Source organism: Gopherus evgoodei, chromosome 16 (assembly GCF_007399415.2).
Source record: "Gopherus evgoodei ecotype Sinaloan lineage chromosome 16, rGopEvg1_v1.p, whole genome shotgun sequence".
In the NCBI taxonomy this organism is placed as follows: Eukaryota; Metazoa; Chordata; order Testudines; family Testudinidae; genus Gopherus; species Gopherus evgoodei.
The window spans coordinates 13097300-13114134 of NC_044337.1; the positions used below are offsets into that span (position 1 = coordinate 13097300).

The following is a 16835-nucleotide window of genomic DNA, read 5'->3' on the forward strand; positions in this document are numbered from 1 at the left end:
AAAGTGTCTGGAAAGAGTCAAGAGGCGGCGTGCGAGCGAGGGGGGAAGTTTTGCAAACTCTGCGCCATGGGGCGCCTGGGGCTGGGGAGAGGATGCGGGCCGGCCACGGAGAGCGGGGCTGCAATTTAAACCCAGCCGCTGGGCGTGGCAAAGAGGAGCTGCTTGAGTCAAGCTGTTCCTTGCAAAGGTCAAGGAGGGGGTCTGAAGGATCTTCAGTCTCCTCGACAGGCTCTGTGGCGCAATGGATAGCGCATTGGACTTCTAGCTCGATGACAGATGGAGTCATTCAAAGGTTGTGGGTTCGAGTCCCACCAGAGTCGTATTTTGCGCCATCAGTGGCAAACCTGGCTGTTGGAGAGTAACAGTGCGGGAGAAGTTGGTTGGTGAATCGGTTCGTTTTTGACGGATGTCAGTTTCAAACTCGTGCGCCTTGCTGTGCCATTTTAAAAAATCACTTAGGTCCTTGGAAGTCTGGTGCTACGATGAAACCGATGTATTTTTTAAGAATGTTACTAGAAATCCACGGGATAAGTTTTGAAGCGTTACTTCTAACTATGTTTTAATTTTGGCCAATGTTATTTTAAAACTCCCAGGCTTTGTGGTGAAGTATTTTTAGCTACTTAGTTATGAAGTTATTTTAAAATTGGTTCTTTTTTTAGGATGCTATTTCAAACACACAAAACATGATTAAATAGGGGAACATAGAAATTACTCTGTTTTTCCTTCAAAGGCTGTTTGGTTTTGTTTGTTTGATGATATTTCAAGGGCAGGATTTGTTAGAGGAGGAAAGGGTTAGGAGTAAAAAATAAACTGAACCCATCCTTTGTTTAAATCAGTTTATTTTCAGGATGTTTTTTAAGGCCCAGGTCCTGCAAACACTTAAGCATGTGGGTAACTTCAGTCAAAAGAGTAGCAGCCCCACACCTACATTACCTGCTAAGGCTCCAGTCCTACATATGACCGGCATGGAGCCTGCTGACACTGAACTGCAGAATTGAGTGCAGGATCAGGGACTAAAATGTTATTTTAGTGGCAGATGTGGGGGGTGCATATTCATACTTTCATCTGTCCCTGGCATTTCTCCATACTCAGAGGAGACTAAGGGTTTGATTTAAAAAACATTGAAGAAAATAGGAGTCTCTCCACTGAGTTTACTGGACTTTGGATCCAGTCCCTGGATCCTTTGGAGTCTAATTTTAAGATATTCCATGGCTGAAAATTAATTTTAATCAATTTTTTAACCCTACAAGAATTTCTGAAGCCAGAAACAATTTCTGCTCATCCACAACACTGCTAGATAAAATAAAACCCAGTACTTTGGACTGAGATGTAGCAACTTTGAGCCAAGAGACGATATTTCTAACATATTGATGGCTGAGTTATGAATCCCTGAAAACACCAACTTACGGTTCAATGATGAGCAATAATAATGTAACAAACCTAGGACGGCTGTACCAAAAGTTCACCCAGTTCATCAGGGAGCAGCACGAATACAGAAAAGCAGCAGATTCATTAATGTCAGTATTGAGCTAACTCCCTGTCTAGGAATCTGCCCGTATTGTGTCAGTTGTGAACGTTTTGAATGATAGGAGGAATATTTCAGGACATCTCAATTTTCCCTGACTTTATCGGTGCACATTGCTCTTAAAGGGTCTGTGTCCATTTTCCTTCCAGCTAAGTAGTGATTTTTCTATCCTTCATTATAACGAGCAAGTCACTGCACTGATCTCTGCCTCAGTTTCCCCATCTGTAAAATTAAAATGATACTGACCTCTTCTGTAAAGTGTTTTGCGAGCTACTGATGAAAAGTGCTATATAAAAGTTAGGTATTATTATTATTATTATTATAGAGGCCTTAACACACTTCCAGTTAAAGTTTTATTGAAAAATGCATGTAAAGTGTGGATTATGGGTCCGATCCAACTTCTATTCAACTCAAATGAAAGACTCTCATCAATCACAACAGAAGCTGGATCAGGCCTTTATTTTCAGGGATGTATATGAAAAAACTGTGAATGGCTTGCCAACTACAGAACCAGTTTCTCCTCTCTTGGTTTTCACACCTCAACTGCTAGAACAGGGCCTCATCCTCCCTGATTGAACTGACCTCGTTATCTCTAGCTTGCTTGCTAGCATATATATATACCTGCCCCTGGAAATTTCCACTACATGCATCTGAGGAAGTGGGTATTCACCCACGAAAGCTCATGCTCCAAAACGTCTGTTAGTCTATAAGGTGCCACAGGATTCTTTGCTGCTTTTACAGATCCAGACTAACATGGCTACCCCTCTAATACATGAAAAAATTCAGTATTTCCTTCCCAAACTCATCCCACTTACTGATGGGCCCCAGGTTAAGTTATTGTGAAAGTTGTGGTGCAGGTGTACATGTGAAATTTAATATTATGATTTAACTTTTATATTGCAGTAGCTCCTAAAGAACAAACAGCTCAGGGTCTTATGGTGCTCGGAGCTGTACAAACACTGTAAGTATCAGCTCCTGTCCCAAAGAGCTTACTACTATCAGACTCCTTCCTGAAAGTCAGCACAAGTTTTATAGCATTTCTTTGTGTTTTACTAGATTAATGCTGTAAACATTCAGGCACCTCAAAAGGTAACCCATTGATAGAGACAGACCTTGGGCCAAATTCTCTTTTAACTTACACCAGTTTTACACTGTAACTTATCTGGGGCTTCTCCTGATTTACACCAATAGGAAAGGAGAATCCTGATTCTACATGTACTTTGATTACAAGTGAGTTTATTGAACTGTTATTTATGAAAGATGCAGTGGTTATGTCATAACATTTAAGAAAGAACCTTAAGCTCAGGACTGACTATATTCTAATTTTTTTTTAATCAATGAATGGAGTTCAGAAACTTACCCCTAACTCCACGTTAACCCAGTTTTGTTTGTTTAGATGAGATAATAGATATACACACACTCCATGTAGGGTAGTGAGATCCATGCAGAGCTATGTGATAAATGAACTTACCACATGTCTCTTGACAGGTGCCAAGCGGATAACAGGGCTCTCACCTTAGAGCTTATGGTCTAGGGCGGTTTGTATTGGTGACCCCTTTCATAGCAAACCAATGTGTGACCCCCACTTATAAATTAAAAACAAACACTATTATAAATGCTGGAGGCAAAGTGGGGTTTGAGGGTGGAGGCTGACAGCTCATGACCTCCCCATTTAATAATCTTGTGACCCCCCCCAGTTTTGAGAACTCCTGGTCTAGGACCACAAGATTATACTAGCTGAGACCCAGATCGGGGTCTAGCCATTAGAACTGAAGTATTGGAGGTGAGGACTTCACAGAAGTAGGAACGGGGCTTGGCCTTTCCACTGATTTGGGAGGTGACATTTGACACAGTTTTAGAAGTGGGTGAAATGGCAAAGGGTGGGGTCAGAGTGAGGTTTGGAAGGAAGGTGAAGAGCGGAGGAAGAGGAGAGGCAGGGCTGGAGTTATGGAGACCTCTGTAGATGAAGAGATGACCCTGCCCCCACAGGCCCTGTGGGAAGGTAAGCAGGCAGGCGGGATGTCCCATCCATCAGCACCTGGCCAGACTAACTCCCCCTGCCCCAATGACTGTTTAAAGTGCATCCCTCACCCCGCCCAGCTCCCCAAGCAGGATGGGAGAGTCACACTCCCTGCTCAGCCTGTCCGTGCACAGCCATTCTCGGCTCTGGGCCATCTTCTCATCCCCGTTCTAACTTCCTCTGCGGAACAGACTCACCAGCCCCTCTGCTGGTTCCTGGCATGAGGATAGAAGTGAGGAGGGTGAGAGGCTGGGCACAGTTGGAATTTCCTGACCAGGTGGCAGCAGGGCTAGGCCAAGCTCTCTGCAGGTAAGTATTGTCTTCCCATGCCCCTTCCGACCCCTCCAGCCTCTGTGAGAAACAGCTGACCACGCATCAGCTCCCGGGGACAGCCGTTTCCAAAAGGAGAAGGGAGATGCAGTCAGTGCCATGATTCAAGTAGCAGGAAGGCTTGGGCAGTGCTGTGGGAAAGGGGGATGCATTTTGCAGGGACAGAGATGAGAGAAGGCGGTTGCAGTACACAAGAGGGATCATGAGGAGAACAGACTGTGGCCTCAGAAGGGAGAAGTGCCAGGTGCAGGTGTTTACTAGCCTCCCCAGGCTGCTGGAGGGAGTTCTACGTCTGCCTGGCTCTCACCACTGTAGCTGAGCACTGCAGCAAGGACCAGGAGACTTTGAGCAAGACCTCACAACCGCCTGCAGTGGCTTCCAGACACCATTCACAGAACAGGAAGCCTTAGAACACAGTGCACTGGTCCTCTGTGCAGAAGGTGCACATACCTCAGTGCTCTGAGAACATGGGGGGAGGCTGACACTGTGCTGGGTCCATCGCTGGAGGGACACGTCCAGTGTTTTTGGAAGCTCTTTGCATCCCATTGTGGAAAGCCAAAACATTCCCTGCAGGGTGTGTGCTCTGTGAAGAGGGAGTGTGGTCTAATGGGTAGGGCATGGGGCAAGAAATCTAGATTCCCAGGTTCAAGCTCCAACTTTGCCTCTAATTCACTATGAGACCTTAGCAAAATCACTTGTCCTCTTTGTCACCCAGTTAACCCCACCTGTAAAACAGGGGTGATAATATCCACCTCTTAGGGGGTTGTGAAGATTAAACCGATGTTTGCAAAGGCACCCTGCAGTCCGTAGGCACTGTGCCCCACCCTGCCTGTGGTTATGTACTACAAACACAGGGAGGAGTGATTAATCCCGAAGACTGGCTGAAAAGAGCTGATCCAGGACCAAACCTCAGGTTATCTGCAGTCTGCAGCGTGTATGTTGGCGACAAGGTCTGGCTTCTGCTTGCACCAATGCAGTGCTATCAGAGAGCAGGTAATTCTGCCACCACAACCACTGTGGAAGATGCACAAACACCACCTGCTCTGTGTCTGCATTCCACTGGGGAGGCATGCTGCACACACACACACGCTGGTGATCTGTTTCTGGCTGCAGCAAACGTACAAAGAACAGACCCCTCTGAAAGATGAGGTTACACGTCAGATTGTCTGATCTGGGGGGAGACAAAGCTGCAAGTGTCACCAGGGATTTTATTTATGAAAAAGGAACATCAGCCTCAAAACACCACATTAAAATACATCCTGCTTTGGTGCGTCCCAGCCCAGCACCGAGAACTATTCAATCTGGGCTTTGTTATTTGCCTTATAAGTGTGGAACTCAACTTAGTTACACTGCACAGAAATCGCTTCTATAAACACTGACCCAGCACAAATAGTGTGTGCGATCTCAGCATTCCACTCCCTATGGGATTCAGCACCTCATTCTCTTCTCCCTCCCTCCGTTCTGCAGATAATAGTCTCGCGTGCTCGAGCCCACAGAGAGCTATTGAAAACAAAGCCAAGTTCATGTGGAATTAGTGGGGACTGAACTCTTCTCTCCTCGGAGCAGGCAGAGCCTGGACAGGGTCAGTAAGTGCTTCCCCCTGGCAAGCCGGTCACTGTGCCTCTATTGTAAACTGGAAGGGATCCAGCTGGGGACGAGAGGGGAGCTCAGGCCCCGTGGCCCATTCAATCCTTGGCCTGGCTGCTGAGGCAGGCAGCGAGGGGGATGCCGTGGTGGATTTTGTTTATTTTAAATGGTATGCAGCAATTGACACATTGTGACACACATGCCCTCCCAACTCAGTGGGGTGTGGTTTCACCGTGACTGACCGAGAGCCTAACTGCTTCCCAGCTGCCAAAGCGGGTTTGAGATGGATCAACTGAGCTGTACTAGAAACACAAAATACATTCCTAGTGCCAGTCAGTACAGCTGGGGGCAGAGCACTAGTGCTGATCAGCTGTCATTGTGTCAACTGGCTTTAAGTGGGGTAGAATGGTCCCCTAGGGAATTAAGTGTCTCAGCTCCCCAGGGGGAAGGTATTCACCTAGGGAACGTTATAGCAACCAGAAGCCAAAAGTTACTAGATCGTTTCAGTACTACTTTAACCCAGCTCTGCTTCCCATCTTCCCCACTCCAGTATTACAGGGATAACTGAATGCAGACCATGGGGCCCTCTCATGGGGTCTTGTGAAGACATGCAGCACATGGAGACTCCATGTCCCAGCCTCTGCTAGGATCTAGCTGGTACACTGCATGGTGGGACTTCTCTCCATGGGTCATATCTCTATGCTGAGGACTAAGACAGCCACTGGATTCAAATTCAGCTTAGGGTGCGAAAGTGCAACTTCACTGACGTCAGCAGAGCTCCAGCTGCTTACAACAGCAATGAATCCAGCCCTGGGTGCAGCCCTTGCATTCTTGGCAAGTTGGCAACCCAGCATCTCATTTGGGCAGACTGATGCCCTCAACTGCTGTAGGAGAATTCCCAGGAGACTCGAACCTGCAAAGGGTTTATTCATTGCTCCTCATGCATGGTGCCCAGCGAGGCTCCATCCTGCCAGTGTGAAGCCTAGTATGCCCACCCATCCCCCAGACTTTACACACAAATAGCAGGGGGATGTAAGATTCCAATCTCCTCCCTCAGAGACTCCACCGTCTGCTCCCAGCGGTTCTCATAGTAGAAATTCAGGACACAGCTGGCATTGCGGCCGCTCTGAACAGCCCAGGGAACAAGCTCTGTGGTCAAGATCTGCAGCTTCCTGCAATAAAGGTGTGGAAATGGTTTTACTTTCTTCCCTGGGAACACAATCCAATAGCCAAACACAATACCACCGTACACAGCAGCACACAATACAATACTGCTACACACTCCACAGCCCTTCGTCTGAGGGCCTTAAAGCACTTTAGCAGCACGAACTGATTTAGTCTCACAACCCCCCCATGAGCAGGTCAATCTCATTCTCCCTGTTTAATTCATGAAGCAGTTACGGTCCAGCGAGGGGAAGTGCCTTACCCACGGTCACACAGTGAGCCAGGACAAGACCCACATCTCCCGACTCTGTCTCACACCTGAACCACAAAACTATGCTGCTTCCCAGAAGCCAGTATGTGGGGTGCCTAGAAACAGCCCTGAGAAGAATCTGAGGCCTCTGGGCTCTGTGGTACCATTGCTCTGATCCATTTGCTGAGTATGTAATGACACATAACACAGAGACCGGCCAATCTCGTTATCCTATTTTACAGCAGGGGAGATGCACAGCCAGAGAAGTGAGGTGCTGAAGGACACGCTGCGAAGTCAGACGTGGACACAGGAATAGATCCCAAGAGGCCTCACTCTTAGTCCTTTGCTTTAACTACTAGATAAGACGGTGCTTTCTGTTGCATGAAGACATTTCAATGGGTAGTGTTGGTAGGAACAGTGGTTCCAGATTGGAAGCCCTATAGGGATTCATGGCATAAATCAGACCTAAACAAGCAGGTTAATTCCCTTTATGGATATTGACAGGTGCCATGAGAGCTTTAATATTCTTGGGTGAGATAACGTCATTCCAAACCGGGCCATCTTTGCCTATAAACATCTACGGAACATGAGTCTCCCTTTCCACTGGGAAGACCCCCTCACCTGCAGACAGGTCCCCTCTCTCATGCCCATCTGCTGACATTTTATTTGGGATCTTGAAGACACATAATGGGAAAGAAAACCTCTCAATCAGACTTTCAAACCAGGCACAGGCTCTAAAGAAGCCTGCAGGCTGATCAACCTACCGGGCGCTGAGACGAACTGGGCCAAACACCGCTCCCAGAATGCACATGGGCAGGCCAGTCTGAACAGCTTCGAACCACTTCACCACAACCTCCCCTGGAAGAAAGCCAGAAAACACCCAGGAGAATGAGAGCTCCCTATCTAGACGCATGTCAAACCAGAGAAACTGAGTCATTTTATTTTTCACTCTCCTCTTCCTAGTGAATTATTTCCTCAGGTGCCTGCCTGGGCTATCGTTCAGAGTGTACTAAGATTGTACATGTTTCCTCTGGGCTCTAGAAATAATCAGCTCCTAGCTTCCCAGATAGGGTGACTAGATGTCCTGATATTATTGGTTTTGTCTTATATAGACAATTATAAGCACAGACCCCAAGTGACCCGATTTTTCACACTTGCTATCTGGTCACCCTATTTATAGCTAAGGAGGGGGCTCCTCCTGCTGGCATTTGGCGAGGCTTGGAGAGCCACCATCAACAGCTCAGAATGCCGCCCTGGATATGATGCAGGAATGAGTGGGCTTGGCTCTGTGGCGCCTGTGGGGATGCTCTGTAATAATTTATGAATACATGTGTTGACCTGGTTATGGGGTTGTTTATCATACAAATAGATTGGTTTAGTTTAATGGGATAGAAAGCTGGGAAAAATGAACAGGAAGGAAAAAGAATGACACCAAAGTAAGCAACTTTTCAGCACTGGAGGGTTGTTAAGAGACAGTGGGTGAGGCTGTCTAGGAGCTACTGTCCGGGGGGGAGGAGGGGGTAAGACAGAGGTGTGTGCAGACTGTTGGTTTACAATCCTCTCTCTTTAAATGCTTTGTTCCTATTGTTAAAGAAACAAACCTCTGATTTACAAGGCCCTCTGATCACTCTATTCACCACTGGTCACAGACTCCCACAAGGAAGTCCCACAGGTGCCTGATCCCTGTCAGACCTGCTTCACCAGAATGGGTGATCCACAAGGTGCTGTAGCCCAGAGCCTGATTGGGAGAATTGCAGATTTCCACCCTAGGACAGGTAAAGGCATGAGGCTGACATCTGAGGGGTGCCCTTAGAGCAGTGGTTCTCAACCTCTTTATAATTGTGGGCCACATATGCCCATAGACCACTCCACAGAGCAGGGCCAGGAGCAAAGCCTGGCGACTCTAGACCCCCATTCTTGTGGGGCCAGGTGGGCAGCCCTGACCCTGGATCCCTCCATGTGGGCTGGGCAATCTTTAGCACACAGCTGTGTGCTAATGGGCTGCATGCACCCTGCAGGTTGAGAACCACTGCCTTAGAGAGACCAGATACAGGAGAGAGGTGCCACTGGCCCTGTAACTGTAACATGCACAATAGACCAGATTCTCAATGGGAGTCAACAGATTTGTAAACCCTTTGGTTTCACTGGAGCAAGCCTGACTTATATCAGTTGAGAATCTGGCCCTACTTCTCTCTGTTTTCACTCTCTGACAGTTTGTGTCTAGTCAGTTTCGCTGTTTTTCCTGTACAATCCAGTAGAAGCTGAACCAAAGCCCATTAGAATCAACAGAAAGGCTGCTACTGACTTCAGTGGATACTGGATCAAGTCCTTAGGTTAAACTGACTTGTTTGTGAGGATCTTGCACCCAGCGTATGGGAAAAGGGAAGGGAAAACTTGATTGTAAAATGAAGGGTGTCCCTAGCCTCTGTTTGTCAGAGGATGGAGATGGATGGCAGGAGAGAGATCACTTGATCATTATCTGTTAGGTTCACTCCCTCTGGGACACCTGACATTGGCCACTGTCGGCAGACAGGATACTGGGCTGGATGGACCTTTGGTCTGACCCGGTATGGCCGTTCTTATGACAAAAACTGGTCAGGGAACTTGGGGGCTTGAAGTTACTATTCCAAGTGGCCCTCTTGTTTCCACTGTAAACCCAGCATAGTAAGTATCTGGCCTGCTCAATGTTTTTCTGCTGCCCACTTGGCATATTTAGAGGCTACAGAATCTAATATCCCCCCCAATGCACTTTTTTTTTAAAGCATGTTTCTACATGAAGAAAGCCTTCAGAATATGACCAGAGTGCAACCACTGCTCTGCTATAATACCCCAGTCCATGGGCCATAATTAAACTATGCAATCTGGCCCTCTCCGCAGAATGAGCATGACACTGCTGATGCAAATATTCTTGCTCTTTTCAGACAATGCTGCAAGTGGGAGTTTTCCTCTTGACTTCAATGGGAGCAGAATCAGGACCTTAAGCTCTCTAGCCAACTTAACTTATTCTGAAGGCCCCTTTCTGAGGCACTGCAGAAAGATGAGAGCACTCCAGGTCATGCGCTGGTGTGAGACATAAGCACCCTTTGAAGGTAATCAAATAAATAAGCATCCATACTGTAGACCTAACATTCGGGTTCTATACAACATTTAAAAAGTTTAACCTAAAAATTAAGGCTCTGATTTTCAAAGGTGTCTAAGGGACTTAGCTGCCCAAATCACATTATCATAGGTATTACTGGATTGTTGTCAGGCTGTTCAGGAACACCGAGTTACTTGCACAGGTTTCTTACTGTAGGGTTGCTCGGGAGCCCTGAGCTGCTGGCATTCAAGCATATTAGAATATTAATAATATCGAGCTCTTTTATAGCACTTCTTATCGGTAGATCTCAAAGCATTTTACAAAGGTGGTTACAATCCCCATTTAACAGATGGGAAAACTGAGACACAGAGCGGTGAAGTGACTTGCCCAAGGTCATTCAGTAAGCTGGTGGCGGAGCCAGGAACAGACCCCAGGTCTCCTGAATCCCAGTCCAGTGCTCTATTTAACAGCAAGATTTGCAGCTTGGTAAACTCCATAATGTGATGCAACAAGATGGGGGTGGAAGGGTGGAGTAGGTCAAATGTCAGGCCTCTCAGCCTGCACCAGAGCTTCTTAAAATAAACCTCCGAACACTGGGAAGCCCAGGCTCCTGCAGGGTCCTAAAGCCTTGGTCAGCTAACAGCAGGTCAGCAATTTCAGCCTGCCACTTGCTATTAACAGGTTTCAGAGTAGCAGCCGTGTTAGTCTGTATCCACAAAAAGAACAGGAGTATTTATTCACCCACGAAAGCTCATGCTCCACTACGTCTGTTAGTCTATAAGGTGCCACAGGACTCTTTGCTGCTTTTACAGGAGTACTTGTGGTGCCATAGAGACTAAAATCTATTTGAGCATAAGCTTTCGTGGACTACATTCCACTTCATTGGATGCATAAAATAGAACATAGAGTAAGAAAATATCTATATGTACAGAGAACATGGAAAGGTGGAAGTTGCCATATCAACTTTAAGAGGCTAATTAAGATGAGCTATTATCAGCAGGAATCTTAATTAATTAGCCTCTTAGAGTTGGTATGGCAACTTCCACCTTTTCATGTTCTCTGTATGTACAGATATCGTCTTACTCTATGTTCCATTCTATGAACATAAGAACGGCCGTACCGGGTCAGCCCAAAGGTCCATCTTGCCCAGTATCCTGTCTACCGACAGTGGCCAATGCCAGGTTTCCCCAGAGGGAGTGTACGTACAGGCAATGATCAAGTGATCTCTCTCCTGCCATCCATCTCCACCCTCTGACAAACAGAGGCTAGGGACACCATTCCTTACCCATCCTGGCTAACAGCCATTAATGGACTTACCTCCAGGAATTTATCCAGTTCTCTTTTAAACGCTGTTACAGTCTTAGCCTTCACAACCTCCTCAGGCAAGGAGTTCCACAAGTTGACTGTGCGCTGCGTGAAGAACTTCCCTTTATTTGTTTAAAACCTGCTGCTGCACCCGATGAAGTGGGCTGTAGCCCAAAAAAGCTGATGCTCAAATAAATTTATTTGTCTCTAAGGTGCCACAAGGACTCCTGTTCTACTTGCTATTCAGTTTATTCAAAACAGACAGAGCTGATTTGCAGATAAGAGCTCAATTAAAAGAACATTTCTCCTCCCACCCCCTTCTCATAAATCCAGCCCACACTTGCTCAAAGCTGGTTTTGGCTTACGAAACAATCCACTCATGCAGTCGTTCTCCTTGCACTGCAGGTTTCATCATCGGCCCTTTAGGGCAGTGCCCATCCAACCTCTTCCTATTCAGCAATGCCAGTGACTCAGTGAGCATCTCTCATGTAGGTGAAGGGTGATTGTTCCTGGAGGCTGAGATTCTCTTTTTATCCGCACAGCAGATGGAATGCTGACAGCAGCAAAGCAAACGTGCCCCACGCCCTGCCCCATCAGTGGCCTTCAGCCCAGACCTGGAGGAGTTTAGCCTCCATGGCTTGTTCAGTCCTTGGCCTCTCTGATAAGGCAGCCAACAAGGTGGCCAAGCTGCAGGGATGGCTTTTGTGACGTGGACATCTGGTCACTGGCAGCCTGGCTGAGACCTCCCCAATTCATTTCACACAGCAGCATGCTAGACGGTAACGACTCTCAGTCGCACTCAGTCTGGACTCACCAAGCATGTTGGTGGGCATGCCGAGGAGAGTGTGCATCAGGTCATGGACCTCTCGGTACCGCTGGATCACATAGGCCAGCTCCTCATCATCGACAAACTTCACCGGCATCCTGGTGTCCGGAGAAACCCTCTGCAAGATCAGAGCAGCCCCGGTTCAGCCACTGATACCTGATAGGAATTCATTTCATTATGATTCTTTAATAATAATAGTCCCTAGCTTTTACATAGCACTGTTCATCAGGAGATCTTAAGGCATTCTGCAAAGGAGGTCAGAATCATTATCTCCACTGTATAGAAAGGGAAACTGAGGTGCAGTGACATGACTTGCCCCAGATCACCCAGCAGGCCACTGGCAGAACCAGGAACAGAACCCAGGTGTCCTGAATCCAAGTCTGGTGCTCTATCCACTAGGCCAATTTAATTTCACTGGAGGCTTTCTCCCTTGCTGATCTCCCAGACGGCTCAGACCCTCCTCTGGAGCCCACCATGGTCTTCTCACCAGATAAATCAGATACCGCCATCCACAGCCTCCAAATGCCCTGCTACCTCCCAAGGACTGCTAGGTCCCATACTCACATTGCTGTCCAAAAAACGGACATATTCTCGGCCAAACGTTCCATCCGGCAGCCCCCGGAGTCCAGTCACATCCAGGGTGGAGAGCCGGATCCGAGGCCGCTCTCTGCAAATGAAAAACAGAGTGGCTGAGCCAACCCACAACACAGCAACTCCCTGGGGAAGCTGAGAAAACCAGGGCCAGCTGCCCAGACAGCTGTATTGCTGGAATTCATATCCTCGGCAGGAGGGTTTTGCTGATGCCTTTCCCCACTGGCTCTTACAGTCCTGCACAAACATTTGCTTGCCTATTATTTCACACCGGTGGGAATCAGGGCACAGAGAACGTAAAGGAGCCATAGCAGCAGTAAAGCTGTTATCTCACGTTTCTACAGCACCACTCATCTCTGAGGATGCCAAATTCTCTCTGCACAGCACCTCTGAAATGCAGCCGCCTCTGAGGCAACAGAGACAGGTACGTAGCACCGTGCACAACAGTGGTGGCAGGGAAGGGTAAACTTTGGCCAGAGGTTTCACAGCAAAAGTGCCCTGGCCTCACAGAGCAAGCAGCACGTCAGTGCAGAGAAAAGTCTGTCCCAAATGCGGACTGAATGCCCCCTCCTGCTCAGCTGTTGGTGCTTCAACAGCTTCAGGACTTATCACAGAGCACAGCTGGGAACACAACCCATAGACAGAAGGCACCTTTTCCCAAGATGTCTCTGATTTTCATTAAAGAAATTTAACGGAGGGGCCAATTCAAAGCACTGAAAGGCCAGGAACATACTAGTTTTGGTTCCGGGCTATAACTCCCCACATACACAGGCTAGACCTAGGCACTCTTAAATCCTCCAGATAAGGATTAAGGGGGATTTGAGTTGCACCTTGGACCAATTAACAAAAATTCCCAGAACTGACATAAATAAACGCCCCCGTCTTACTCCGTCTGTGCATCTGACGGTTGTTTCACTGCTTGGTTGACACTAAGCTGCACTTCCTGTCTCACACCCTACTATTACGATTCAGTATTTTAATGCAGTAACACCCAGAGGCCCCAATCAGGGTCAGGCCTGCAACATATAAGACGCGCTACAAACACAGAGCAAAAGGCAGCCTCTGCCCTGAAGAATTTACAGGGTCATTAAGACAACAGAGGAGAAATAGGTATAACGAGCCAACAGAAGATACAGAAAAGGGAGGACAAAGGAAACAGTAATAAGAATGTGCACTTGCATCAACCTCGTACCAGCTGGCAGTTTCCGGTAGACATCACAGCAGAAGTGGGTCTTAAGGAGGGATCAGAAGGGACAGGATTAGTGTCCTTCCAAACCAGTGTGGGGAGAGGGTTTCAAGTGTAGGGAGTGGCACAGAAGAAAGTAAACAGGTTGTTGTGGGAGAAGCAGACAAATTAGTGATGGAGGCTGCAGTCGTTGGCAGGCTGATGCAATATGATCCAGCAGCAGGCACGCGGCGTGGGAGTTGCTATCGCCCTCATGAACTGCTGTGGGGGGAGCTCACACACTCGCAGTTTCCCACATCTGGAATGAGCGCATTCACCACTAACAGCAGCAGCAAAGCTGAAACCGAAGAGGAAGTAGGGAGGCCTACACACCAAGTATGTGTACTGCTGTTCTTGGACTTGCCAAAAGGGACCATTCTGAACATCAGCACGGGAGCAGCAAATCTCTTGGGAATTACATAATTATTCTGTCCCTGTAAGCACAATGATTCCAGAAGCCTCCCCTTGTAGACATGAGCCTGCGCTACCTGCCCAGAAGCGTGCAGTATAGATACAATTGCTCCAGCCAGCCAGCTGCCTCATAAACTTGTCTCCTTCCCTGCCACAGGCCATGCAAGAGGGACAATAACGCACTGCAGGATCTGATAACCTTCAGGGTCATGCTTCATTTTGTCCCTCAGGCTCCGCAGGGCTGAAGAACCAGTTGTCTCACCAAGGACTGCCACCATATCTGAAAAAAGAGAGGGAAAGAGAGAGAATGGATGGGAAACTGACAATATAAGAGCAACAGGCAAACAGTGGTTCTGGTAAAGAATGAAAATCCTGAGGACACAAGACAGGGCTAATACATTTTAGGTACCTATGTGGCCCTCAGCACTGCAATATCTGCGCACCTCAAAGCCATTAATGCATTTACCCTCACAGAGCTCCTCCATGGTAGATAAGTCCTATTATCCCCATTTCACACATGGAGAAATGAAGCCTAGAGAGACTAAGTGACTTGCTGGAGGTCACTCAGGAAGTCTGTGGTGAAGCACCCTAACCACTAGACCATCCTCCAGCCTCTGGGGTTTAAATTGCCATGCAACTAGTCACAGTGCTGCTCAGAGAGGGCTCTGAAGGTCAGGAGTGAGGTGCGGTGGCAGAGCTAGGTATGGGGCCTGGGACTGGAACAGCATGCAGTATTGCATACTGGGACTGAAGTTAGCAGAACCAGGAGGTTTGGAATAATAAGGGATGAGGAATGAGATGCTTTAACAGAGATATGCAGGGGTGTCTTTCTCACTAACTGCACCAACAGCTGTCTCTGTGTGCCAGTCTCAGTTTCTTAAACACAAATTCTTTCCCACAATGTAGAGATGGGGAATTAAAGAATGAAAATCCCCAGGGAAACTCCCAACAGAAACACAAATCTGGCTCCTGGGGAGAGAGGGAAATAGAGTCTATGTGAATGCGGAGACCACAGCTGGATAAAAGCTGCAAGATTCAGCTTACCATGCCGGTAAGGGTTGTAGAGAGCCATAAATGCTGAGCCAGCAGACAGCAGTGCTTTCTGCAGAGGGCTGGTGGGGATGTGCCCTGGGTACAGCTGGTAATACCTCTCTTCATCCACATGCTCCTCTGCAGTCACTGTCAGGTCAGTGTGGGGTAGCTGATCTCCCCTACCTGCAAAACATAGCCATACCAGGGCAGTGAGTTAACCAGAAAATACAGCTCTGTTCAAAGACTAGAGAGTGCATATCTGCCAATTTGGCTTCCTTTGTCCTCTTCCTGACACAATCTGTATGCAAGGCCCCTTGGTGATCAGAGATACAGGTCACCGGTGTCTATAATATCACCATGGCCCATGATCTGCAACAATACTCCATTATAAGCACATAGGTTTGGGAGTTCTAGCCAGGTGGAAGCTGTGGCTAGGATCTCACTGGCTTGAACAATAAAACTACTGCATGATCACTGTTACTGTTTGGATAACCTGGAATACACTTAATACACCTCTACCCTGATAGAATGTGACCCGATATAACATAAATTCGGATATAACGCGGAAAAGCAGCGCTTCGGGGGGCTGCGCACTCCAGCAGACCAAAGCAAGTTCAATATAACACAGTTTCACCTATAACATGGTTATTTTGGCACCCGAGGACAGCATTATATTGGGGTAGAGGTGTATAAGGACAAAAAACAAGACACAGCAATAAAACAGAAAACCAGAATACCAGGGGTGCTTGAAGTGCAGTGGCAGAGTTTGGGGCAGGTGGGACAAAGTAGCACAGCAAAGGATGTTGCCAGGATTCCTGTGCATCTGTAAAACTGGGAGAACTGGGAAGTAGACATTGCGAATCAGGTCACAGGTGCATTGGCAGAGCTGTTGGGGAGTAGCACTGGAACAGAGGGCGCTGTAATTCAGGACTCACATAGGTGGGGTGCAGGAAGGCCTTTAATGGTAAGGGGTGCTGCAAAACCAGGTTTGAGGTGCACTGGCAGAGCTGGGAGAGGGCCCAGGGCAGGGATAGCAGGGGGCGCATCACGTCTCATTTCCTATGAGAAATGAAACGAAGCCTGACACGCTTCTCAGTCCCGCCGACACGGACTCTCGCCTGCAGCCCCACGCCTGCCGTCTCGGACCCACCAGCCCCGCACGCGGCCCCCGGCTCGGCGCCGCCACTTGCCTACGGGGAACGGCGAACCCAGAGCCAGGCGCCGCAGGCCGCACAGCGAGCCCGGAGCCCGCCGCAGCCAGCCCCCCATGCGCGCCCCGCCCAGCCAGCGGATCGGCAGCATCCGGTGAGTGGTGATCAGGCCGGAGCTCAGGGCCGCCCCCGCGCTCCCCGGCCACCAGGAAACCACGTGCGCCCCGACTCCGCCGCAGCCCCGGTGCATCATGGGCCGGGAGCGGGGGTGATCACGCCCTGCTGTCTGCAGCTGGGTCCTTCTCCTGGCCCGGGCGGAGCAGCCAGTCACGCCGGCTG

At 48.3% G+C, this 16835-nt stretch overlaps 1 protein-coding gene and 1 non-coding gene across 4 annotated transcripts; one reads left to right on the plus strand and one right to left on the minus strand.

The window, feature by feature from the left end:
• The first annotated feature begins 227 nt into the window (after positions 1–227).
• TRNAR-UCU lies at positions 228–320 on the plus strand. Its single transcript has 2 exons — positions 228–264; positions 285–320. It is a non-coding gene; the product is annotated as a tRNA-Arg (tRNA).
• A 4743-nt stretch (positions 321–5063) lies between these two features.
• Positions 5064–16764, minus strand: COQ4 (coenzyme Q4). Of its 3 annotated transcripts, none has more exons than XM_030535122.1 (7): positions 16536–16764; positions 15358–15528; positions 14497–14593; positions 12651–12753; positions 12075–12204; positions 7641–7734; positions 5064–6634 (listed from the first exon to the last, which is right to left on the minus strand). In XM_030535122.1, exons 1-7 carry the CDS (start codon positions 16747–16749, stop codon positions 6472–6474), a joined length of 972 nt encoding a protein of 323 aa, XP_030390982.1. In that variant the 5' UTR covers positions 16750–16764; the 3' UTR covers positions 5064–6471. The 3 variants fall into 3 exon arrangements, with proteins under 3 accessions (XP_030390982.1, XP_030390983.1, XP_030390984.1); XM_030535123.1 differs by lacking the exon at positions 16536–16764 and adding an exon at positions 16281–16502; XM_030535124.1 differs by lacking the exon at positions 16536–16764 and adding an exon at positions 16083–16258.
• Between the last annotated feature and the right edge of the window lie 71 nt (positions 16765–16835).

Excerpts from the sequence above, each read along its gene's own strand:
- COQ4 (XM_030535122.1), bottom strand. The coding sequence starts at position 16,749 with ATGATGCACCGGGGCTGCGGCGGAGTCGGGGCGCACGTGGTTTCCTGG. Across the intron at positions 15,529-16,535 it reads GGGTTCGCCGTTCCCCGTAG|GTAGGGGAGATCAGCTACCC; the intron begins GCAAGTGGCGGC and ends TATGTTTTGCAG. Across the intron at positions 7,735-12,074 it reads CATGCCCACCAACATGCTTG|GGGAGGTTGTGGTGAAGTGG; the intron begins GTGAGTCCAGAC and ends GCTTTCTTCCAG.